Source organism: Podarcis filfolensis (assembly GCF_964270895.1).
Source record: "Podarcis filfolensis genome assembly, chromosome: W".
Lineage (NCBI taxonomy): Eukaryota > Metazoa > Chordata > Lepidosauria > Squamata > Lacertidae > Podarcis > Podarcis filfolensis.
The window spans coordinates 39,448,900-39,475,405 of NC_139619.1; the positions used below are offsets into that span (position 1 = coordinate 39,448,900).

Genomic DNA, 26,506 nt, shown 5'->3' on the forward strand with positions numbered 1-26,506 from the left:
CAGTTGACACCAGGGGCCACTCAGCAGCAGTATCACTCAGAGTTAGGGACAGAGCCTGTAGATGTTGGTTAGTTGTGTATAAGGATTGGAAGTATGACTCCCAAACCCCAACAGAGATGGTATATTCCACTTCGGAAGGGGAATCTTGCCATCCTTTTGCAACTATTTCCCAAAAGGTGACTGATTCTCTCCTTCGAGGGGCCACTCTCCCCTTTGGGCCTGAAGCTTTTTCTCTTTAATCAAAGCTTTATAATTTCGTTTAGCTTCAAACCACTCTGCAGGGAGTGAGGGTAGATTGGCAGACCTATAGTTCCTGTATTTTCTTTTTTTTTAATAAATTTTTTATTGGTTTTTCAACACATATTAAAAGACAATACAACACAATACATAAACAAACAAACATATAAACACGTATAATTTCTTAACCTTTTTTCCTTAAACCTTCTTTCAACGACTTCCCCATACCTCCCCTTTCTGCATCCCTGTTTTAAATCTTTCCAGCAACCCCTAATTTCAATTACTTATAACACTTTCTTTAAATCTTTTTTCTCATATCCAATTGTTTGTCACTGCAATTCTATTTTGCATTACCCAAGACATTTTAACACTCATTAATTTTACAACAGTTCTTAAGATAAACTTTAAATTTCTTCCAATCTTCTTCCACCGTCTCTTTCCCTTGGTCACGGATTCTGCCAGTCATCTCAGCCAGTCCCATGTAGTCTATCACCTTGGTCTGCCATTCTTCCAGTGTGGGTAGCTCTTGTGTCTTCCAATACTTTGCTAAGAGTACTCTTGCTGCTGTTGTAGCATACATAAAAAACGTCCTATCTTTCCTTGACACCAATTGGCCTACCATGCCCAGGAGGAAGGCTTCTGGTTTCTTCACGAATGTGCATTTAAGCACTTTTTTCATTTCATTATAAATCATTTCCCAGAAGACCTTGATCCTTGGGCACGTCCACCAAAGGTGGTAGAAAGTACCTTCAGTTTCCTTACATTTCCAACATTTATTATTGGGCGTATGATAAATTTTTGCAAGCTTGACTGGGGTCATGTACCACCTATAGATCATTTTCATAATGTTCTCTCTTAAGGCATTACATGCCGTAAACTTTATACCGGTAGTCCATAACTGTTCCCAGTCAGCAAACATAATGTCATGACCAATGTCTTGTGCCCATTTAATCATAGCTGATTTAACCGTCTCATCCTGTGTATTCCATTTCAACAGCAAGTTATACATTCTTGACAGATTCTTAGTATTGGGTTCCAATAGCTCTGTTTCTAATTTTGACCTCTCCACCTGGAAGCCAATTTTCCTGTCCAATTTGAAAACTTCATTTATCTGGTAATAATGAAGCCAGTCTCTTACTTTGGACTTCAATTTCTCATAACTCTGCAATTTCACTTTTCCCTCCTCATGTTCTATAATTTCCCAATATTTTGGCCATTTGGATTCCATATTAAGTTTTTTTCACTTCCTTGGCTTCCATTGGTGACAACCACCTAGGGGTTTTGTTTTCCAACAAATCTTTGTACCGAATCCAAACATTGTATAGTGCTTTCCTAACAATATGGTTTTTGAAACCTTGGTGGGTTTTAACCTTGTCATACCATATATATATGCATGCCAGCCAAATCTGTTATTGAACCCTTCCAAATCCAAAATGTCTGTGTTTTCAAGAAGCAGCCAGCTTTTCAGCCAGCAAAAAGCCGCTGATTCATAATACAGCTTTAAGTCTGGCAGGGCAAACCCCCCTCTTTCTTTTGCATCAGTTAGTATCTTGAATTTTATTCTGGGCTTTTTGCCCTGCCAGACAAATCTAGATATGTCTTTTTGCCACCTCTTGAAACAATCCATTTTATCCAAAATCTGCAATGTTTGAAACAAAAACAACATTCTCGGCAAGACATTCATCTTAATAACAGCGATTCGGCCTAACAAGGAAAGTCTCAAATTTGACCATACTTCTAAATCTTTCTTAACTTCTGACCAACATTTCTCATAGTTATCTTTAAATAAATTCACATTCTTAGATGTCAAATTAATCCCCAGGTATTTCACCTTCTTTACTACCATTAAACCAGTTTCACTCTGGAACTTCTCTCTTTCAGCAACTGTTAGGTTTTTATCCAATACTTTCGTTTTCTGTTTGTTCAACTTAAATCCTGCTACTTGACCAAATACTTGTATTAGCTCTAAAACTCTTCTCGTACTAGTGTCTGGCTCTTGTAAAGTTAATACTAGGTCATCTGCAAACGCTCTCAATTTATATTGTTTAGCTCCGACCTGAATCCCTTTAACCAGCTGGTCCCCTCTGATCATGTTTAATAAAACCTCCAAGACAGATATAAAAAGTAATGGGGATATTGGGCACCCCTGTCGTGTCCCTTTTTCAATAGCAAATTCTTCTGTTACCACATTATTTACAATCAGTTTTGCTTTTTGTTCAGAATAAATTGCACCTATACCATTCTCAAAACCTTGGCCTACCCCCATCCCTTGGAGATTCTTTTTCATAAAACTCCAAGAAATATTGTCAAAGGCTTTCTCCGCATCCACAAATATTAATACTGCCTTAGTATTAATATTAACTTCCAGCAACTCCATAATATCTATTATGTTTCTCACATTGTCTGACAAATGTCTTCCTGGAAGAAAGCCCGCTTGGTCTTTATGAATCTCCCCCACCAAAACTCTCTTCAATCTTTTTGCCAAAATGTCTGCAAAAATTTTGTAATCCACATTAAGTAATGATATAGGGCGGTAGTTCTTAACCTGATTCTTCTCAGTCTCTGACTTTGGTATAAGTGTAATATACGCTTCTTTCCACGATTCCGGTGCCTTCTTCCCCTCTAAAATTTCGTTGCAGACCTCCTTCAACGGTTGTATAAGCCATTCTTTCAAAGCTTTGTAGTATCTGGAGGTCAGTCCATCAGGTCCTGGAGATTTTCCCAATTGCATATTTTGAATGGCTCCCTCAATTTCTTGATCAGTTATCTTCTGGTTCAAAATCACTTTACTTTGTTCGGAAATTTTTTGTAATCCATATTTTTTAAGAAATTCTTCTATTTCTTTCTCATTCACCGGCCCTTGTGCATAAAGTCTCCTGAAATAACTCTGAAAACAATTTCTAATCTCATTTGGTTTATAAATGTTCTTTCCCTCCACTTCTAAATTTGTAACCGTATTCTGTTTTTGTCTCTTCTTCAGTTGCCATGCCAGGAGTTTCCCACATTTATCTGCCGATTCAAATGTCTTTTGTCTCATTTGTTTTATTTTCCATTCTATCTCTTGATTCATCAGTTCCATATATTGTCTCTGGTAGAACTTAATTTCTCTCAAAATTTCATGTGACTTTGGTTTAGATCTCAATCTTTTTTCTCCTTCTTTTATCTTTTCCAAGATCTTATCCTTCTTCTCATTCTGTCTCTTCCTTTTTATGGCATTCTGTTGTATTAAAAATCCTCGCATGACGGCTTTACTTGCGTCCCAAATTACTCTTTTTTCCACTTCTGTTCTCAGATTTATCTCAAAGTAGTCCTTTACCTCTTTCTGGGCCTTTTTATACACCTCTTCATCTCTAAACAGGGAGTCATTCATCCTCCATCTAAAGGAACCAGCTGTTGTTGGGTTCATCTCCATCTTTACAGCATTATGGTCGGAGCAAGTCTTTGGGCAGATTTCCACTTTCTTAATCTTTGATGCCATCCCACTAGTTACCCATATTTGGTCAATTCTAGTCCAAGTCATTTTTGCCTCAGAAAAGAAAGTTCCCTCTCTCTCAAGAGGGTTCCTTGTTCTCCAAATGTCAATCAGGTTCATATTGTCAGTCATTTCAAAAAAGGTCTTAGGTAGTCTCCCATCCTTGGAGATCACCTGTCTTTGTGCTTTGTCCATATTTGTAGAAACCACTCCATTCATGTCTCCCATTAAAATTACATTGTAATCCAAAAAGTCCATTAATGTCTCATGCAATTTCTTAAAAAATTCTGACTTCCCTTCATTCGGTGCGTAAACTCCTATTATCAATAATTTTTCTCCTTGAACTTGAATTTCAATTGCCAAATATCTTCCTTGTTCATCTTTAAATATTAATTTAGGGGCCAACTTTTCCTTTGCGTAAATCACCACTCCTCTTTTCTTCACTTTGTCCGATGAAATAAATTCTTGTCCTAATCTTTTGTTAATAAGTAATTTTCGGTGTACTCTAGTCACGTGGGTTTCTTGTAAGCAAATCAAGTCCAATTGTTCTTTTTTTAAAATATGGAAAACTTCCCTTCTTTTCCTAGGCAAATTGAGTCCGTTACAATTCCAACTTAGAATTTGCAGAGACATCTTGTTGTTTATTTAGTTGCTCCTCCAGCTGCTCCAAGCAAATCCTCTTCTGTTGGTATTTTAGCCCCAAAGGATAGGTTTGAAATGTCTGGTAAATCTTCTAGGTCCGTAGGTTCCACCGTTTCCTTCAAAAGGTCCTCCTCGTTCCTTGTCAGAAATTGTTCTTTATCTTGCACTGTTTTTATCTTGATTTTCTTTCCTTTATAGTTGAAAGACAGGCCTTGTGGGAACTCCCATCTGAATGGTATGTTGTTCTTCCTCAATAGGGTGACCAAATCCTTGTAGTAGGTCCTCACTTCCAAGATATATTTAGGAATATCTTTAAAAATCTGCACAAGAAAATCTTCAATCTCAAGGGCTCTTTGAAAATGTAAATTTAATATCTTATCTCTCTCCTCCTGAGATCTCAGAGTTATCAAGCAGTCTCTTGGGCTCTTTCTGTTCTGTCTCCTACCCAGTCTGAAAGCAGTTGTTATCTTGAATTCCTCCTCTTTCAAGCTGTCCTGCCAAAAATCCAGAAATTCTTTTGTGAGATAGTCTATCAAATTGTCCTTTTCACTTTCTGGAATCAATCTTAATCTCAAATTTCTACTTTTCCTCTGTAGTTCCAATAAAGACAGGGCAGCATCATGTTCTTCCAGCTTTTTACAGACTGGTACTAACTTTTCCTGTGCATTTCCTGCAGAAGTTTTTGCTTCCTCTGCAGAGGTTTTTGCCTCCTCTGCGATCTTTCTAGTTATCTCATTTTCTTGGACTAATTTATTTATTGTCTCTGTATTCAAGTCCAATTTTGTTGATAATTCAGTCAACTGTTTGGAATTTTCAGTGCTCTGCTTTGTGAGCACTTCCAGAGTTTCATTTATTTTGACTAATGCCTTTGTTATTGTCACTGTATCCATGGAGAGGGTTGTAGCAGCTGCAGTTGGATTTGTAATTGAGCCTCTTCTTTTCTGATCAACTTTACTCTTAGCCCTTGTTATTCTCTCTTCTGTTGGGCCACTCATATCCCAAGGTCGTTCCCACGGGAATTACTTTCAGATGGAAAATTCCACAAGCCTGTCCCTTACAGTAAAAATAATAACTGTTTTCCTGCAGCCTCTAGAGGGAGCAGTTCAAAGTTCCAAGTACAAAAGTTCCCTTCAGAGGTAACAAAAGTAACAACCAATTGTCCAATATTTTCCAAGTAATATCAAATTGTATCTTTCCAAAGTGCCAAACTTGTAACAAGTAAGGTCTTTACTTATTGTCAAAAAGCAAAGCTCCAACTTTGTATCAAGTCTCTGATGACAGTTCTCAATCCCGGTGACTCACTTTCCAAGCAGTCCTCCCCAAGGGTTCAAAACGGCAGAAATTTCCCCTTCTATACTTCTTCCATGCAGGTAAGACAAATCACAAATCTTCCCCCCCTGCCCCTGCCTGCTAAGGGGGGGATTTGAGTCCAATGTCTGAGTCCGTCAATTTTAAAGCTGCTTCCTGTCAAATTGCAGCTTCCTATTTCGTTGCTTTGGTTACATGCAGTCCGAGGAAGGCAGACTTCCTTATTTTTTGCCTTCTCCGTTTTCAGCCAATTTCTGAATATTTTTCTTTTAAAGTTGTTGTTCAGTCTTACTCACGGATATTCCAATTAAATTCCAAATGTCAGGAAGGAATCGGCGCTCTCCGTCAATGGCGACGCGGCTTCACTCCACGGGCTGGGTAGCGGCTCTCAGCACCGCGCTCCCCGATGCCGCTCCGGAGCCTTTAAAAAGGCTCCTTTGCAGTGAGGGGGGGCGCTTAAGGTGCCCACCGAGCCTCCTTGCTCTCAGGCTTCTGCGCCTGAGATTTTAGGGGTCCCCGCTTCGCCGTAGCGGTCAGACCCGAACTCGCGAAGCAGCCTCCCTGAGCGGAGCTCAACGGGAGGCGGCCATTAGACGCTGGCGCCGACCGGAAGTCCCTCTAGTTCCTGTATTTTCCCAACAAAGAGCGCTTCATAGCGAGGCATTCCTGATCAAACCAGGGTTTAGATTTGTTGGAGTATAATGGCCATCGCATTGCCTTTTGGGGGGTCAAATAGGGTTGAAGAAGTGAAATCAAATCCTGAAACAAGTTTTTTTCTAGTTTCAGGGCATGAGGAGTTTAAGAGGTTGTCTCTCCTAATGAGGAATATATCTGAGCGTTAGCTCCCAGATACTTCTTCATCCAGTTCATCGGACTTTCTAATGCATTAGAACCTCAACTCCATGTCATTGGACCTGGGGAATTCAAGTTTGTCAGTACAAAATAGATCCTTTCTTGCATCTAGGAGGAGACAGAGAGGTAAGTGGTCGCTATTGACCAGCTCCTCCACTTTGCACTCAAGAGCTCTATTCAGAAGGTTATATGACACCATAATATAGTCAATTATACAGGCTCCTACATTTGATATGAATGTGAATTCCCCAACCTTCTCCCCTTTGGCACGACCATTCAATATAACCAGGTCCAGCTTGTTAGACAAGCGCAATAGGCACAGGCCTGCATAGTTATGTTATGTTTATGTTTTGAGTGCCTGATTGGTATAGAATGGGCTTCCTCTAAGATGGGTGGCGATTCGTGGAAGTGAGCATATAAATCATTGTCAGACTGGCCAATTCTAGCATTTAAGTTGCCTGCCACTATCACTGAGGCTACAGGGAACTGATATTGGCAAAACCTATTGGTGTTTCGCAACTTTCTGACTAGTTGCAGGACCTTAACCAGACCTAGCAGAGCAAACGCAGAATCCACAGAAGCAATTGGCGACTTGGCTGCAGACAGGATAGACGAAGCAGGAAGCAGGAACTTGTAGTTAGGTGTTTATTATATACAGTGGACTATTTACAGGAACAGAACACGGATCTTTAGCTTGCTCTCTCATACACGACTCACAACTCCTACAATGACACACAGAACTCTGAACCTCTGAACTAACACATTCCAGTTAGTAGGCCATTAATTATCACTCCTTTGAGAGAGCTTGACCAATCATGGAGCTGTCTCCATGTCTCTGTTATCACCAGGCAGACTTCCTCCTTCACATGACCTTTTGGCTGTCTGCCAAACCTTAATTGACTCTGTGTGAGTAGCTGCACGTACACAGTTTCCCAACAACTGATTCATCAGTTTGTCAGTGTACGATTCCAGCCTGGACCAGAAGTTTTTTATCAGAAAACAGACCACCTTTAACTCGGCCCCCTTTGTTGCTTGGTGATCCTGAGAGGCAGAACGAGGAAAAATCGTTGACATCTATTTCGCTTGTACTCCATGTCTCCTGTAAAAATACAATGTCATAACCTTGAATGAATTTAACAAAGGACGGGTCAGATGCCTTTTTAGGCCAGCCTGCGATATTCCATGTTAGAAGGCTAAAGTCGGCTTTGGCTTTGCTGAAGTCTAGAGAGAAGAAGAGAGCCAGTGTGGTGTAGTGGTTAAGAGCGGTAGTCTTGCTATCTGGTGAACCGGGTTCGCGTCCCCGCTCCTCCACATGCAGCTGCTGGGTGACCTTGGGCTAGCCACGCTTCTTTGAAGTCTCTCAGCCCCACTCACCTCACAGAGTGTTTGTTGTGGGGGAGGAAGGGAAAGGAGATTGTTAGCCACTTTGAGACTCCTTAGGGTAGTGATAAAGTGGGATATCAAATCCAAACTCTTCTTCTTCTTCTTTGTCAGTTGTCTTCCGGATAACTTTTGGAGTTTGCCATTTTTTGTGGCAACTGACTGTCATTTGTTCTGGTGGTATCCTTACACGGGAAGCTGCCCAGGCATTCAATGATTTCGGACGGTGGATGTAAGATGCTCACATTAGTAGTCATAGGACCTTTGTTTTGCGAGGCCTCCTCCGGAGGATGTTCTGTCTGGTTGAAACCTAGTTCCTCCTCATCTAGATATCTCATTTTAGTTCAAAAGCCCAGAGAGATCTCCTTGGGGGTGGTTTTCCTTTTAGGGGGCGATATACTGCCCTCCCTTATGTGTTGTGCTTTCATAATTAAAGGCGGGTTTATCTCTGCCTTTACCTGGAGGTTATGTGGATAACAATCTGCTGAGTTATATTCCTGTGTAGGAATCATTTTGGAGGAAATCTGGCCCTTTTTCAGGTCATCCTCCTTGGAATCATTATATGCGTCTTTCCCAGCCAGTCTGTTTCTTAATGTCTTTCTAGAATTTCAGCTTGGATTGAGGACAGAAATGACCAGAATTGACTTATTAGAGTGTTTTCTTCTGTAGAGAAATTGTCCTTTCGCTCGCTCACAGGGCATTGCAAATCATGTAAGGGTATGCTTTTCCTTTTTAATTTTGGGGTCTCTTGTTTATGATGATCAGACCAGACCTTTTGGGGTTGGCTCTCCTTTTTGGATTTTTCCTGGTCCTCTTCTACCATTGGCTTATCACACTTGGCATCAAAGAGGGGGGTCAATGGTACCCTATTTTCAAAGAATCTTAGTATTGCTATCCTTTCCTTTAAGAATAGATGTCTTGATCTGTGGATAAGTTTGGCCAAATTTTGATCTTGAAAGGTGATCATTGCTCATACAGAGTAACCATCATAATGTAAGTACTCTATAGAAAAAATATTGTTTGCCTTTACTACTCCTGGTAACGTATCATTCAGGATGTTCAGGAAATGCAATATGCGATCTATCCGTGAGAGGAAGCCCTTCAGTTTTGGGTAGTTAACATATACAAGTTTTTGAGGGATTAGTATCAGGTTCCAACCTTTTTTCTAGATTGGAACTTGCCAGTCCTGTAGTATGTCACCATCAATATTGTGGGCCATGTCCTATTTAATACCTGTATTTCTAATTGGTTTCCTTCCAGGGCTCTGAGATGTTACTTCTGTTATTACCTTTGTTTCAGGGCTCTGATTCGGGATTTCCTCCTCAGGTGTTAACTGGGGTTTTGCCTTGTTTAATCCCAACTTTGTCTTTCTCTTTACTGCCCCGTGGGGCAGATTTATTTAAGCCTGGTGTAGAGGATGGTGGAAGTAGGTTGTAAAGTTTCTGCCATTGTTTTTTGCGAGTGCGATGGGTTATCTTTGATTTCCTTAGTGTTTTGATATTTTTGCTTTATTTTTTTTGCTTCTGGTTTATATCTTTGTGACTTCTTGCTGGTTACTGGGTGATTCATATGTGCTGGTTGTTGGGAAATTCAAGCCCTTCTCATGAGAAGCTGGCAGCATTCCCAGGCACCCGGCTTGAGTCCCTGTTGACCTCCCTGGCTGCATTCCCCAGCAAGCGCAGGCAAGGTCTCGATCGGCGATTCTTCTCAAACGTGAGAAGAACACACCCCTCTTTCCTGCCTCCCCAGGCAGGGGAAAGAGATAGACAGAAACGTATTTACATGCTTTTATTTCTGTCTTTGCAGCGTTACAAAAAAACATGACTGCTCTCTCCATACTCCAGCAGTGTTGTGACAAACACTTCCTGTACATCCCGGACAGGAATAAACGGAAGAGCTCATATTTCACTCTGAGCTAATTCCGGTGCTTCGCACTGTGAATTGACTGTCCCTCTTTTTCCCACGGGCAGTCCAACATTCCCATCATGTTTACTTTTCAAGCTAGGACTTTGCAGCAGCATTGCTTCATTATCGTACCATACTCCCCCATAAGAATCAATGTGCGCTGCGAACATAGCTTGATTCAGAAAAGAAAACAAACAGTTGTTATACATATAACACTCCCCTGTTGTTTCAGTTCCACCCTTGGAACTACCCGCCACTGGTTTCCCCAGTGTACCTCTCTGGTTGTCTGACTTCCAAGGAATGAGTGCATCTGCATTACCTTGGCTAGGGAATGTCGTGTTACGCTTAGCAACTCCCTCTTGTGTCTTTGTCTCTGACTCAGACACAGCTTCAACTTGTCTTGAGTTGTCAACAATAGTAACACATGCAACAGCTGAGTTAGCATACTCTTTGGAATACCTCTTGGGTGGTACACCCTTTGTAACTCTCTCAGACCTGCGTATGAGGTGCTGATCCTCTCTGCTCACTGGTTCAGTCTCAGGACTCTTTGAAGAACCAGTTCCAATAGTAAACAGTGGTTCGTCCTCCACCTGTGAAGGTCTAGCCGTTGTGTGAGATTTCCTCTCAATGACTGAGTCAACTGAGCTCTTTGAGCTATCACTGTCATTCTCAGTACCACTGTAACCAGTAAAATCATCATCATCATCTGAATTGTCCTCAGTGGGAAATGTGTGAACAATTACTCTCTCCTGTTCAGGAGCACTCTCTAGAAATTTTGTGAGAATTACTTGACCAGATTCAGACAAAATTACTCTGTAGAGACCCTTTTCATAACCCACAAAAATGCCTCTGGCATTCTTTACTCCACCTGGAGCTTCAGTCCTGACTTGGGACCCAAAAACCTTAAAATGGGCTACAGAAGGTTTTCTGTGAAATAGCTTTTCAAAAGGAGAACATCCCAAACCTTTTGAAACCTTTCTCAACCACGAGTAACAAAAACACAATAGCGATTCCGCCCAAAACTCATGTGGCAAATGTGAACTCAGCAATTGCGCCTTCATCCCATTTTGCAATTCTTTGTTCACTTGCACACAGACACTTTTGTTCCATGCTCCTGCAGAAACAGCAGTCTTGTGCCTTATCCCTTTCTTATCCAGGAAATCCTGAAAATCCTGTAAAAGAAAAACTGGCTTTTCATCTGTGAAAAGACAATCAATGTTAGCATCATGAACAGTTTTAACCTTGTCACAAAACTCTTTAAACCTTTCTAAGGCTTCCTGTGGTTTCTGCAATATGTATATCCATACATAATGAGTGAAATAATCCACACACACAAGATAATATCTTGCATTGCCTCTAGATGGGGCTAGAGGACCAATCGCATCAGCATACACTCGCTGAAATGCACTGTTAACTTTGGTCGCCTTCCGGACGTCGTTCGCCATACCTGCAAGAGAAATCATGTTAGATTCAGATGCATTACACTTTATGCAATCACTTTGATCAAAAGTCAACAAATACAGTCCATCTTTCTCTCTGGCGGAAAGATACAGCTCTCCATCTTTGTAGATTTTGCAGCTTTCTCTATCATAGGACAAAGTCAGTCCTTTCTTTGTGATCTGCGAAACACTCAGCAGATTGAACTTTAAATCAGGAACCAAATACACATTGTTAATAGTCAAGTTCAGACTTTCAAGATACACAGTTCCAAACCCTGTCGCTTCCAGCTCCTGGCCATTGGCCTGTTTCACAGCGAAGCTTTGCTTCTTAAACGTTGAAAACAGTTCTCGGTGAGATGTCATGTGTTGCGTGCAACCCGTGTCAAGAACAAAAGCGTTCTCCATTGAAAATGCGGCTTTTGTTGACAGCAATGCCTTTGCAGGTTTCATCTGGGATTTAGTATGACTTTTGCCTGATGCCTCAGGCTTTGCAGAGCTCCCTTTAGCTCCTTTCTGTTGACGTGGCCTCTTACAGTTCCGCTGAAGATGCCCAGTCTGTCCACAATTGAAACAACGGACAACGTTCAAAGCAACAGCCTGTTCTTCACTTGCACTAGCAGTGGGGGTGTCAGAACTCCCCCTGTCTTTGACATCTGTTGCAGCAAGAACAGGAACAGGAACAGCAGCAACAGTTCCTTCACTCCCCCTTTTGGGGTCAAAGCTCTCCTTAGCTTTCAGGAATTTGGCCAGCGTCATCTTGGCTCTCCCCTTCTGGGGTAGTCAACCTTCGGCTCTTGTTTCTCACTCCAGGTTCACAAGCTTTTCGGAGCTTCTGAGAGAACAAAGCCATCTCAATCTCAAGCCTCAGCTTTCAGCAGTGAGCTTGTAAAATCCAAGAGCTGGCTGTTTACTCTTTGCACCTGGCAGCTAAACGCAGGCTGCTTTGGAAAGTCCCTCCAAGAGCAGTGAGATAGCAGTCAAAACAAACATTGTTTTTCTTGCCTCTTACAATCCCAGCCTCACTTCCGTGTTGGCTAGTAATTTTCCACTTTTCAAGCTGAAAAGACTGACGTCTCGTTGCTTAGCAACTGGACATTCCAGGCTTTGAGCAGCAAACCGTTATCAGTCCCAAGAATGCGAGGAATGTGGCTGTCTCCCAGTGCTGTTTCTTTATCCAAAAAACAGCTTTTGTGAACCAGAGAAGTATCAATCTGCGTTCACTCTTTTAGCCATAAATCAGCATACCTTGGGGTTCCGTTGCTCCTTGCTTATCAGCATAAACATCTGCTCCGGTGTTTAGCCGTTCGTTGTAGCCTCCATCCGCACGCTACCACAAACTCCTTTATCTCCTTGCAGAGGATGAAGTACGATCCATCAACCTCTTTAGCTGCTTTCATGGATCGATGCCATCGGCTCGGTGCTACCATATGTTGGGAAATTCAAGCCCTTCTCAGGAGAAGCTGGCAGCAGTCCCAGGCACCTGGCTTGAGTCCCTGTTGACCTCCCTGGCTGCATTCCCCAGCAAGCACAGGCAAGGTCTCGATCGGCGATTCTTCTCAAACGTGAGAAGAACACACCCCTCTTTCCTGCCTCCCCAGGCAGGGGAAAGAGATAGACAGAAACGTATTTACATGCTTTTATTTCTGTCTTTGCAGCGTTACAAAAAACATGACTGCTCTCTCCATACTCCAGCAGTGTTGTGACAAACACTTCCTGTACATCCCGGACAGGAATAAACGGAAGAGCTCATATTTCACTCTGAGCTAATTCCGGTGCTTCGCACTGTGAATTGACTGTCCCTCTTTTTCCCATGGGCAGTCCAACATTCCCATCATGTTTACTTTTCAAGCTAGGACTTTGCAGCAGCATTGCTTCATTATCGTAACATTTGGCTCTGTGCCTCTTTCTTGAGGTGTAAAATTTTCCACTAGAGTCAGAAGTAGTCCATTTGTTACTGTTATAAATTTTTTCATGCTGGAGGGTCCGTGCATATCAAGTGGAACTGGTCCTGAAGATGGCTGTCTCTCTCCTCTGTTTGAGTAAATTTGGAAGTAACCAGTTGGTTTTTTCCAAGCTCAGAAGGTGGCCTCTGGGTTATATTTGCCTTATAGGATTTCTCAGCTAAGGTCAGTTCTTGAGCCAGGTTTGTTGGGTAGTTAATATTTTCGGAATCTTGTCGGAGCCCTTTAAGATGAGTTGACCAGTCCAGAACAGTGGAAGGAGGAGGAATGGCCTCATTTAGAATTAACTCATTCAGCTCCCTCTTACTCTCCTCCTTTTGGAGAAAATAATGTGTGATTTTGCTCTGTCTCCTTCGGGGTTCTGGGAAGCTGATTAACGTATCTGGCATGATTCCCAGATCTTTGCAGTTCTTTCTAGTAAGTACCATAATAATTATGATTATTCATTGGCAGTTTTCAGAAATCAATTATCTCCAAATGTGGCGGCCTTGAATTTACGAGTCCGGTGTCAGTGCCATCCAGTAGAAGGGAGCATTTTGGAGACTCTCTGCAGCCGCCACCTGGGCTCGCTCGTCAACAGTTCTGATAATCAAGATGTTTCTCTTCTTCAATTTATAACTAGTATCTTGTAAACTTTGGCTTGACCTTGTGTTTGGCTCTGCCTAGCAAAGTGCTCAGCCCAGCCCAGCCCAGCTTCATGCAGTCTCAGTTTAGGGGAATTAGGAGAATAAAACAATGAGATAAAACATTAAATTAAAACAACAAAATGAAGCACTAAAAGGAGTTAAGAAATAAAATGGAAGAGAGGATAAAACCAAATGCTAAGGGTTGGTTATAGAGCAGAAACTTGCCTTAGAGTTGGCCTTAGAGCTCAAAACCCTACTTCAAACATTTGGCAGTCATCTTCCCCTCCCTTCCTCATTGCTGTCCATGCTTCTTAAGAGTTTGAAAAAGTTTTCCATGCCAGCTTCTGTTTTCATTTAAACTTCACCTTTGGTTTCTTTTCTCTCTTCACAGGTCTAGGGGGTCATGCATATCTGAAGGAATGGATGTGGTGGGCAGGGCTGCTAACTAGTAAGTACTTCCATGCAAGATTTTACCATCTTCACCTACATTTCAACAACTTTAATTATTCCCTTTGCCTTCTTACATGACCTCCAATAGCTCCCAATGAGTTCCTTGGTATTTGTTGTTGTTTAGTTGTTTAGTCGTGTCCGACTCTTCGTGACCCCATGGACCAGAGCACGCCAGGCACTCCTGTCTTCCACTGCCTCCCGCAGTTTGGTCAAACTCATGCTGGTAGCTTCGAGAACACTATCCAACCATCTCGTCCTCTGTCGTCCCCTTCTCCTTGTGCCCTCTATCTTTCCCAACATCAGGGTATTTTCCAGGGAGTCTTCTCTTCTCATGAGGTGGCCAAAGTACTGGAGCCTCAGCTTCACGATCTGTCCTTCCAGTGAGCACTCAGGGCTGATTTCCTTCAGAATGGAGAGGTTTGATCTTCTTGCAGTCCATGGGACTCTCAAGAGTCTCCTCCAGCACCATAATTCAAAAGCATCAATTCTTCGGCGATCAGCCTTCTTTATGGTCCAGCTCTCACTTCCATACATCACTACTGGGAAAACCATAGCTTTTACTATACGGACCTTTGTTGGCAAGGTGATGTCTCTACTTTTTAAGATGCTGTCTAGGTTTGTCATTGCTCCTTGATATAAGGAGCTTTATCATAAAGCAGCCTTGCAAATTAAACCACCAGAGTGGCTGGGGCATCTACAAATGGATGGGGTACATCATCATCATCATCATTATTTAAAATCATTACTAGCCTGCCTAATAACTTAGTCATTTGTAGATTACTGACAGGAGGTGGAGGGGATAATGCTGAATTTAGAAGACTTCTCCTGCTGGTCACCTGATTTTCTTACCCACCATAAGGGAGTAGTCAGGTGTGAACCTGTTTCAAAGGAAGATGAAATTTGCTCTTTGTTAACAGTTTTTGTGCCAGTGGCAAACTGCTTCTCTTGCAGTGGGAATTGGAGAAGTTGCCAACTTTGCTGCATATGCTTTTGCCCCAGCAACACTGGTCACTCCTCTAGGAGCATTAAGTGTTTTAGTCAGGTAAGCACAACATGATCAGATGTTTCCTAATCCGTTAGCCCTTTTCTGGAGACAAACATGCCAGTCTCAGGTCCTTTCTTAACACAGTTGTATCTTCCTATAGTGCAGTTTTAGCCTCCTACTTCCTGAACGAGCACCTAAACATCCATGGGAAGATCGGCTGTATCCTTAGCATTTTAGGCTCCACTGTGATGGTCATCCATGCCCCACAGGAGGAAGAGGTCCCCAGCCTGGAGTCAATGGCGGAGAAACTAAAGGATCCAGGTATTAACTGCCCCTCTTCATTTACCTATTGTACACCAACAGAATACCATTTTGGGGGAGGGGGACTTGACAGAAATTGAGTGTTTTTCTTAATTTCATTGAATGAAAACTCATGTTGATAATCAGTAACCTGTGAGTGAATATTTTTTATAGCACCTATTTTATTCTCTTTATTCCCCCACTGATGACATTTAGTTGGCTTTGAACCATAACAGTGAGATAAGAATTCTAAAGCACACTGTGCTCTGAAAAACTGTACAAGCAACTGAAGGAGGAAGGTCTTAGTTCTAGTCAAGCCCAGTGCAAAAAAAATTTATAAGCTGGGGGCTATGTGTCTTATCCTTTGAGCCACTGTCTAAGCTCTGCTGCTTATACTTTTTCCTCTATGTATTTTACTCACCAGATTCTACTAATTGAATCTAGCTTGTGCACTCATTGATCTGAACAAAACTGTCTACATCCTGCAGAAGTAAGCTACACCTAAAAGATTCAGATTGTCCTTAGCAATTTCTCTTCTATCCTCCTCCACAGGATTTATAGTGTTTGCTGTGTGCATGCTGATGAGTTCAGCTCTTCTCATCTTTGTGGCTGGGCCTCGCTATGGACAATACAATGTCTTAGTGTATGTTTTGATCTGCTCTGCCATTGGTTCGCTCTCTGTCTCGTCTGCAAAAGGCTTGGGTATTGCCCTGAAAGAACTGTTTGCTGGGAAGCCTGTCTGGAAGGAACCATTGAGCTATTTGCTTTTTATTTGCCTTGTGATCTCCATCAGCATCCAGATCAACTACCTGAACAAGGCCTTGGATATCTTCAACACATCTGTAGTCACCCCCATCTATTACGTCCTCTTCACCACAGCAGTTATGACTTGCTCTGCCGTTCTCTTTTTTTTATATATATAAGATATTTATTAAAGTTTTTAGAAGTACAAAAAGAAAAAGAAAAAAAACATCATTTTAAACAAGAAAAGATAAAATACAAAAAAGAAAAAAGAAAAATCAAAAAGAAAGAACAGAGAATTGAAATCCATTAAGCAAAAAGAAAAATCAAGAAAAAATACAGCAAATCTTCCCATTACTTATCTTTCATTAGCTTATTTCCCTGACCTCCTCACACCTCCTTTTTTTTGTATTCTAAGTCAATTATCCATTTCAGCAAATCCTTTCCCTCTTTTCAAATTTTTGTCCTGTAAATTTATCTTGATATTAATATAACTTTACTTTCCCTCCTTTCACCAATTAACAGTCTATTTTTCCTAAATCTTTGTAGCATTTCTGCTAAAATCACATAAATTCATTCCATCATCATTCTAACATTCATTAATTTTGCAATGTTTCTGTAAATAGTCTTTAAATTTCTTCCAATCTTCCTCCACCGACTCTTCTCCCTGGTCTCGGATTCTGCCAGTCATTTCCGCCAGTTCCATGTAGTCCATCACCTTCATCTGCCACTCTTCCAGGGTGGGTAGATCTTGTGTCTTCCAATACTTTGCAATAAGCCACTGTGATCCATGCGACGGTCACCTCCAGATTGGATTATTGTAACTCGCTCTACGTGGGGCTGCCCTTGAGACTGACCCAGAAACTCCAGCGGGTGCAGAATGCCGCGGCGAGACTCCTTATGGGGTCTTCGCTGCGAGACCACATTCATCCGGTACTATACCAGCTGCACTGGCTCCCGGTGGAGTACAGAATCAGGTTTAAGGTGCTGGTTTTAACCTTTAAAGCCCTATACGGCCTAGGACCCTCGTACCTACGGGACCGCCTCTCCTGGTATGCCCCACAAAGAAACCTACGGTCTGCAAATAAAAACATCCTGAAGGTCCCAGGCCTCAGAGAGGTTAGGCTGGCCTCAACTAGAGCCAGGGCCTTCTCGGCTGCGGCTCCAATCTGGTGGAACGCTCTGTCACAAGAGACTAGGGCCCTGCGGGACCTGACATCTTTCCGCAGGGCCTGCAAGACAGAGTTGTTCCACCAGGCCTTTGGTCAGGGCGCAGCCTGACTCCCTCCTCTGGCAACCTGCACAGAGTTTTGCTTAATGGTTGCCATCAACTTGATTTTAATTAATTTTTATAATGAAATATTTTTAGAATGTTGGTTTATTTGATTGTTTGATTATTTGATTGTTGTTAGCCGCCCTGAGCCCGGCTTCGGCTGGGGAGGGCGGGATATAAATAAAATTTATTATTATTATTATTATTATTATTATTATTATTATTATTATTATGTATTCTTGCTGCTGTTGTAGCATACATAAAGAAAGTTCTATCCTTCTTTGGCACCAATTGGCCAACCATGCCCAGGAGAAAGGCCTCTGGTTTCTTCAGAAAGGTATTGTAAAGGGAATTGGGGTTGCTCGTGCGTAAGGGGGCTGCTGCTCTAGGCAACGTTGTCTGGCTAAACCTTTCCCTGGCTGGACAGCCCTTTCTCCGTGGCTGTGTCAGTCACTGGCAGAATCCGTCAGTGGGTGTTTCCTGAACTTCTTCCAACATAAAAGCTGCTTGACGCCAAGTCTCCGCCTAGCCTCCCTGCGTGGAAGTCTTCTGCGCAGAGTGGGCGTGGCCAGCGGAGCTCCTGGGCTCTCCCCGCTGGCCTCTGTGGAAGAGTCTTGGAGCCATGTCTCCGAAGTCCTTCCCTGCTCCCCTTTCTTCCTGGTGTCACGCCGATTTCCTTCCCCAAAGGAAGTGTTCTCTCTCTCCCTGCTGGTCCCTTCTCCTGCATCGTTGGGGAGCCTTACCTCCACTCTTGGCTCCGATGGCAGTTCCCTGACAGGTATATTTAAATACCTTTTTCATTTCATTATAGATCATCTCCCAGAAAGCCTTGGGCATGTCCACCAAACGTGAAAGAATGTACCTTCAGTCTCTTTACATTTCCAACATTTATTATCGGGCAAATGATAAATTTTCGCAAGCTTGACTGGTGTCATGTACCACCTGTATATCACTTTCATTATATACTCTCTTAAGGCATTGCATGCCGTGAACTTCATACCTGTGGTCCATAACTGTTCCCAGTCAGCCGTCATAATGTTGTGTCCAACATCTTGTGCCCATTTAAACATAGCAGATTTCACCGTTTCATCCTGAGTATTCCATTTCAACAGGAAGTTATACATTCTTGACAAATGCTTAATTTTGGAATCTAACAGTTCTGTTTCCAATTTTGATTTTTCCACCTGGAAGCCAATTTTTTTATCCAAAATATATGCCTCCATTATCTGATAATAGTGGAGCCAATCTCGCACTCTATTTTTTAATTTTTCAAAACTCTGCAGTTTTAATCTGTCTCCCTCTTGTTCCAAAATTTCCCAATATTTCGTCCATTTGGCCTCCATACTGAGCTTTTTCTGAGCCTTCGCTTCCATTGGTGACAGCCACCTTGGGGTTCTATTTTCAAGCAAATCCTTATATCTTATCCAAACATTAAACAGTGCTTTTCTGACAATATGGTTTTTAAACGCTTTGTGTGCTTTGACCTTATCATACCACAAATATGCATGCCACCCAAAAATGTTGTTAAAACCTTCTAAATCCGACACATCAGTGTTCTCAAGAAGCATCCATTCTCTCAGCCAGCAAAAAGCGGCTGATTCATAATAAAGTTTTAAGTCTGGCAGGGCAAATCCACCTCTTTCCTTAGCGTCAGTTAATATCTTAAATTTTATTCGAGGCTTCTTGCCCTGCCAGACAAATCTAGAGATATCTCTCTGCCACTTCTTGAAACACTCCATTTTATCCAAAATTTGCAATGTTTGAAACAAAAACAGCATCCTTGGCAATACATTCATCTTTATCGCAGCAATTCGGCCTAGCAATGATAACTTCAGGTTTGACCATATTTCTAAATCCTTTTTCACTTCCATCCAACATTTTTCATAGTTATCCTTAAACAGATTCACATTCTTGGCAGTTATGTTAACCCCTAGGTATTTCACTTTCTTAACCAGTGTTAGCCCTGTCTCCTTCTGAAACCTTTCTCTCTCCATCACTGTTAATTTTTTCTCTAAAACTTTAGTTTTCATCTTATTCAACTTAAATCCCGCTACTTGTCCAAATTCTTGGATCAGTTCCAGTACTCTTTTGGTACTAGATTCTGGCTCCTGTAATGTCAATATCAAATCATCAGCAAATGCTTTCAGTTTGTACTGTTTAGCTCCAACTTGTATACCTTTAACTGTTTGGTCCCTTCTAATCATGTTTAAAAGAACCTCCAGGACCAATATAAAAAACAATGGAGAGATTGGGCAACCTTGTCGTGTTCCTTTCTCTATCTTGAATTCTTCCGTCATTACATTGTTCACAATTAATTTAGCCTTCTGTTCTGAATAAATTGCCCCTATACCATTTTCAAAACCTTGACCAACCCCCATCCCCTGTAAGTTTTTCTTCATAAAACTCCAAGAAATATTGTCAAAGGCTTTCTCCGTGTCCACAAATATCAAAACTGCTTTAGTATTAATATTCACTTGTAACTTTTCTAGAATATTAATTATGTTCCACGTGTTGTCAGACAAGTGTCTGCCCGGGAGAAAACCAGCTTGGTCTTTATGAATTTCTTCTACTAATACCTTTTTTAGTCTCTTAGCCAAAATGTCTGCAAAAATTTTATAATCCACATTAAGCAAAGATATGGGGCGGTAATTCTTAAGCTGTGTCTTCTCAAACTCTGTTTTCGGTATAAGTGTAATATAAGCTTCCTTCCACGACTCTGGTGCCCTTTTCCCTTCCAATATTCCATTAAACACTTCCTTTAAAGGCTGTATTATCCATTCTTTCAAAGATCTGTAGTATCTTGAAGTCAAACCGTCCGGTCCTGGGGATTTACCCAATTGCATGTTCTGGATGGCCCCTTCTATCTCTTGCTCCGTTATTTTGTAGTTCAACATTAGCTTATTTTCTTGAGAGATTTTTTGTAATCCATTTGTTTTCAAAAAACAATCAATATCCATTTGTTCCTGAGTTTCCTGTGTATATAGTTGTTTAAAATACCTCTGAAAACATTTTCTAATCTCCACTGGATTCTGTATATTTTTCCCTTCTACTTCCAAATTTGTAATAGTGTTAAGTTTCTGTCTTTTTTTCATTTGCCAAGCCAGCAGTTTCCCACATTTATTTGCCGATTCAAATGTCTTTTGTCTCATCTGTTTAATTTTCCATTCTATTTCCTGGTTTATCATTTTCATATATTGTACTTGATGTAACTTTATCTCTTTAAGGATCTCCTGCTGTCAGGGAATCAGGAGCAGGAGCATTGGGGAGAGAGGAATTGGAGAGCGAAGGGGAAGAATCCGAGGGCAGCGTAGGGGAGTATGACAGTGGCCCGAGAGATTCTATGAGCTTCTCCAGCGAATCAGAAGATTCCCAGAAGGGGGCTCCGATGGTCAGGGCAAGGGGGGTCCCAGGGGGGACGCACCAGAAACAAGGAGCCAGAGGGGAACCCCAAAGCAGCAGTGGAGGATCGGGACCAGTTTCCCCACCAGAGCGTAGTGGGGGGGAAGAGTCACATGTGTCAGGGCCAGCGTCTCCTCCGGAGGGGAGGGAGAGTGAGTCAGGGCTGACCACGCCTCCATCGGAGAGTGGGGGAATGGAGGGGAGGTCAGTTGCAGCTAGCCCACCCGAAGGGGGAAGCAGTGACAGCAGCAGTGAAACGGTTAGGAGGAAAACTGCTGGCTGGGCGTGCGCGCCAAGTTCAAATGTACAGGCGCGCGGGACAGCAGGAGACCCGGATGGGGAACCAGCTCCTAAAGCCCGCCGGAGGGAGGGAGAAGGCTCAGGGGAATCAGCGTCAGAAGAGGCTAGGAAGGGCGAGACCCCGGCGGGCAGGCGGACCCAGAGGAGGAAGGAGCAGCGGAAAAGGTGGAGCAAGGCGAGGGTCTTAAATTGGTGTACAGGGGGAGGAGATTCAGAAGGGTCATCAGCGGTCTAAAGCTTGAGACGTGGGGCTGCGCGCTGCGGCTCTGGAAGTGAAACTGAACTTCAATAAAGACTTTTGTATTTAACAACAAAGCAGCGTTGGTCCTTTGTGAGCTGGGACCTTGGGCAGCTCTGACAGTATGACCCTTCTCAACAATCAGAATTAAACCTCGCAGCGTGAGTTAGTGCAGCGAGGGGCAAGACTTGGTGTTTTGCGAGCTCACGAAGATAGGCAAAGATGACTACAGAGGAGAAGGTGACAGAACTGCAAAAAGCAGTCACGACGCTTTACGCAGAAGTAGCAGCATCCAGGAAAAGAGAAGAAGAAGCAGTAGCGCTCTGCCAGGATCTGCAGACCAGGTGGGAACGTTGGGGCAAAGAGGGGCTGCCAGGATCCAAGCTGGAGGGAGTTGGCCTCGGGAAGAGGGGGGGGGCAGCATAGTAGCCCACTTCGACGGGAACCTGCAGCAATACCCTAACTTTAGAGCCGACATAGTTTACGCGCTCAATTTGCTTCGGAAAGACTTTAGAGATGAGGAAGAGAAAGTGGGATTCATAATTACTCATCTGCATGGGGAAGCTAAAGCGTGGCTGCGGAATTTGTGGCGCGAAAATGACCCCGCCCTCCAAGATTCCGATGCATTTATGAAAGCTATGGACGCTTGTTTTAAATCAACGGTAGATGTGGATGTGGCGCGGAGGGAAATGCATGGGCTGCAGCAAGGGAAAGCCACGGTGAGGCAATATCACTCACGCTTTTTTGCTTTGGTGAACGTGCTGGGTTGGGAAAAGGACTCCATTGCCGTCAGAGACCTGTTCTGGGAGGGGTTAAATGGGGCCGTTAAAGATGAGTTGGCAAGAGGAGAAAGACCCAAAAGCACCCAAGAAGTTGCCCAAAGAGCGCTGGCGATTGGAGTGCGCCTGGAAGAATGCCCTTGGAGCAGGGAGGAAGGACGTAGGGCAAGCACGCCAGCCAGGACAACCCCCTTTCTACCCAGAGAGACAGGGCGGGCGGTATCCACGCCTCCACTGGGGAGGGGGGAAGAGCCGATGGAGATAGGTGGTGCCAGGGCTCAGACTGCCAGCAGAGCCCATACACCGGGAGCAGTCAAGGCGAAAGCTCCTAGAGGGACCAGGAAGTGTTACATCTGCGACAGTGCACAGCACATGGCCAAAGAGTGTCCCCAGAGGCTCCAGAAGCACACTGCAGCCTCAGCAACAGTAAAGGGAACAGGTCAGCAGCCAGAACAGCTGCAGGGGGAAGAAGAAGCCTGGTTGGAAACAGAGCCACTGGGGCCCAACCAGGCGAGCCAGTGAAGCAGTCCCCAGAGATTTTACAGCCCACAGACCCCCTCCCACCCAAACCAGTGGTGCAACTCACCGCATCGCTCCAGCTGCCCAATGGGCTCACCCTGGAAGTACCAATTACCATTGACTCTGGGAGCAACGCAGACTTTGTAGGAGTGGACTTCATCAAGCAACATCGCATAGCACTCCTGCCAGCCACGATGCCCCTAAACGTTGTCACGGTCGATGGCAGGAAGCTACTGGGAGGAGAGGTGGTACAGCAAACACCGCCTATGGTGATGCAAATTGGAAACCACCGCGAAGTCATCAGCTTCAACGTCACTCACCTGTCGGACACGCCCATAGTGTTGGGTATGAGTTGGCTGGATAGGCACAGCCCGGCATTAGCATGGTACCAGCGTCAATTGACCTTCTGCTTCTCCTACTGCGCAGAACACTGCATCCGGACCTGCCAGGAAGAAGAGGGGCAAGAGGATGAACCGCAGCTACACCTAGGCATGGTGCAAGCGGTACCCAACAAGTACAAGGAGTTTTTGGAGGTCTTCTGCGAGAGGGAAGCGGATAAGCTGCCTCCCCACAGGCCTTACGACTGCAAGATTGACCTCCTGCCGGGGGCGACGCTGCCGACTGGAAAACTGTATTCCATGTCTGAGGACGAACTGCAAGAACTCAGGGAGTTCATAGAGCACAACTTGAAGCGGGGATTCATCCAAGAATCCAAAGCAGTGGGGGGCAGTCCCGTGTTTTTCGTGAAGAAAAAGGACACGCCCCAACGCAGACTCATAGTTGATTATAGGCTCATAAATTCCAGGACACAGCCCACAGCATTCCCCATGCCCAAGATCGACGACCTGCTCGCGACAGTGAGGAAGGGACGACTCTTCACCAAGTTGGATCTACGAGGGGTGTACAACCTTATACGCATGCGGGAGGGCGATGATTCGAAGACGGCCATGTTTACACCTTTAGGCACCTATGAATATCGCGTAATGCCTTTTGGTCTGCAAAATGGCTCCCATACCTTCCAAGCTTTCATGCATCACGTGTTAGCGGGACTCCTCTACAAGAAGTGCGTCTGCTTCCTAGACGACATCCTGATCTTCTCGGAATCGCAGGAGGCTCACGAGAGGGACGTCAAGGAGGTCCTGCCGAGGCTACGGGAGCACAGACTTTACGCCAAACTAGAGAAGTGCCAGTTCGACATGACGGAGGTGGATTTCCTGGGCTACAAGCTGTCCGACAAGGGACTCGCCATGGACACCGCCAAGGTCCGCGCGGTGTTGGACTGGAAGAGCCCGCGCAATCGGAAGGAGGTCCAGAAGTTCGTCGGCTTCGCCAACTTTTATCGCAAGTTCATCAAAGGCTTCGCGAAGGAGACGGCGGCCATCACGGACACCCTCAGCTCCAAGAAGAAGAAGTTCATATGGACGGACCAGGCGGAGCAGTCCTTTCGGAGACTCAAGCGTCTCTTCGCGTCCGAAGAACAGCTGCTACATGTAAACCCCAGCAGACCAATGAGGGTTGAGACGGACGCCTCGGACAGAGTGGTGGGCGCCGTCCTGTTGCAGCAAGATCCGCAAGGGGACTGGAGGCCGTGCGCATTCTACTCCAGAAAACTCAGCAAGGCGGAACAGAACTACACCATCTGGGACAGGGAGTTGCTGGCCATTCATGCAGCTTTCAAGGCGTGGCGGCACTTCCTCGTCGGAGCCAGACACACAGTGGAAGTCCGCACGGACCATAAGAACCTGGAGTACTGGCGCACGGCGCGGTTTCTGAACCAGAGACACATCCGCTGGGCGGAGTTTTTTGCAGATTTCGATTTCCGGATAGAATACATCCCGGGAGACAACAACGTCATGGCGGATGCACTCTCCAGGAAACCGCAGTATCTCGAGGAAGCGGCACCGGTGGCGGCCAAACACATTTTCGCACCGAAAGCGTGGGCGTGCGCTTCAGCCGCCATGGACCTGGACGCGGTGCGTCGAGCGCTGCAGACGGATTCGTTCGCACAATCCAAGATGGAGGAGGTGCGAAGAGGCACAGCGAAGGACGACGAGTTCCAGATACGAGACGGACTGCTCATCCGCAAAGGGGCTCTCTACGTACCCGGAGACGACCTCCGCGCGAAAGTCCTGCAGCAGTTACACGACGCGCCCAGCGCTGGGCACTTCGGCAAGGACAAGACGGCGGAATTAGTAACCAGAGACTTTTGGTGGCCCAAGGTGAGGGGAGAAGTCGCGGATTACGTCTCCAGGTGTGACACCTGCCAAAGGGCCAAGCCAGTACACAGGAAGCCGGCGGGTCTGCTAGAACCCCTACAGACGCCGCTCGAACCGTGGGAGAGAGTGGCCCTGGACTTCGTCACAGATTTGCCCAGTTCGCGAGGCAAAACAGCGGTACTCGTGGTCGTAGACATGTTCACCAAGATGGCGCACTTTATTCCTTGTGCGAAGGTGGCCACAGCGGAACAGACCGCCAAGCTGTTCATAGACTACGTGTTCAAAGCTCATGGCTTGCCGCGGTCCATCCTGTCTGACCGGGGTCGCCAATTCGTCTCGAGCTTCTGGCAGAAGCTGCTGGGCATCCTGAACGTCAAGATCAACTTAGCGTCGGCACGACACCCGCAGACCAACGGACAAGTGGAGAGGGTCAACGCCATCATGCAGCAGTACCTGCAATGCTACGCCAATCAACAACCCTCGACCTGGGTGGACTACCTACCGCTGGCCGAGTTTGCCTACAACAACATGAAGCACGGGTCTACAGGAGTGACACCGTTCTTCGCCAATAATGGGCGGCATCCCAGAACCTTCCCGGGGTTGGAGACAAGGGGGGAGGGGATGCCAAGGGGAGCAGAGCACTTAGCAGCAGAGTTACAGGAGGTCCACGAGCAACTCCGAAGGCAATTGGAGCTGGCGAAACACGCCTACAAAATGCAGGCAGACAAGCACAGGAGAGTCGGGGAGGACATCCAGGTGGGGGACTGGGTCTGGTTAGCAGCCCAGGCAGTGCCGGCCAGGACGCTAGCTAAGAGGAAGCTCAAACACAAGCAGCTGGGGCCTTACCAGGTCGCGGCGCAAATCAATCCAGTGGCCTTCCGGTTGACACTCCCGGAGGGCTCCAGAATGCACCCAGTCTTTCATAGGTCAGTGCTCACACCCTACAGGGCACCCCACAGGTTTCAGGCACCAGGGAACGCGCCAGACCCACTTAACGAACCTCCAAAGAGGGAGGGGTCACAGAGGGCGACGCCACTCAACGAGGTCACGGAGATTTTAGACTCGAGGTGGGGAGAAGAGGGAGTGGAATATTTCCTCGCCAGGGAAGGTACCCCAGCCAGCGCCAACAGGTGGGTACCGTGCTATGCCGTGGAGGAGCACTACCTCAAAGACGAGTTCCATGCACTCTTCCCACACAGACCTATGCCGGCAGAGTATTTCGATGACTGGCTTTTCACACCCACACTTTCAGCCAGCACGTTCCAGGGTTTTTCATCAGCTGAGCAGACGACGCCGGAAACAAGTTCCTCGGAGGGGTCACTCTCGGGGTTTGCCACAGACCGCTCCTATTGGTGGGACACTCAACCGGAGGTGGGGTGGCGCAGGGAGCTGCTGCGGGGACCTTTACACGCAATCTCACCAGAGGTACCCGGGGGAGGGGAGGACATGGACGTGTTGGGGGAGGATCCTGGATTCGAGCACAA

At 44.9% G+C, this 26,506-nt stretch overlaps 2 protein-coding genes across 2 annotated transcripts in view; one reads left to right on the forward strand and one right to left on the reverse strand.

Annotated features, from left to right (window-relative positions):
* Positions 1 to 26,506, reverse strand: part of LOC310753812 (inositol polyphosphate 5-phosphatase OCRL-like) — a gene marked incomplete at both ends in the record, with an annotated part of 1,016,056 nt that overhangs the window by 638,063 nt on the left and 351,487 nt on the right.
* Positions 1 to 26,506, forward strand: part of LOC310753904 (magnesium transporter NIPA2-like) — a 394,748-nt gene that overhangs the window by 363,290 nt on the left and 4,952 nt on the right. Inside the window, exons 3-6 of the mRNA XM_083595259.1 lie at positions 14,214 to 14,270; positions 15,224 to 15,314; positions 15,418 to 15,578; positions 16,110 to 16,456. Coding sequence (XP_083451385.1) covers positions 14,214 to 14,270; positions 15,224 to 15,314; positions 15,418 to 15,578; positions 16,110 to 16,456 — 656 coding nt within the window. The remainder of the gene's footprint in view (positions 1 to 14,213; positions 14,271 to 15,223; positions 15,315 to 15,417; positions 15,579 to 16,109; positions 16,457 to 26,506) is intronic.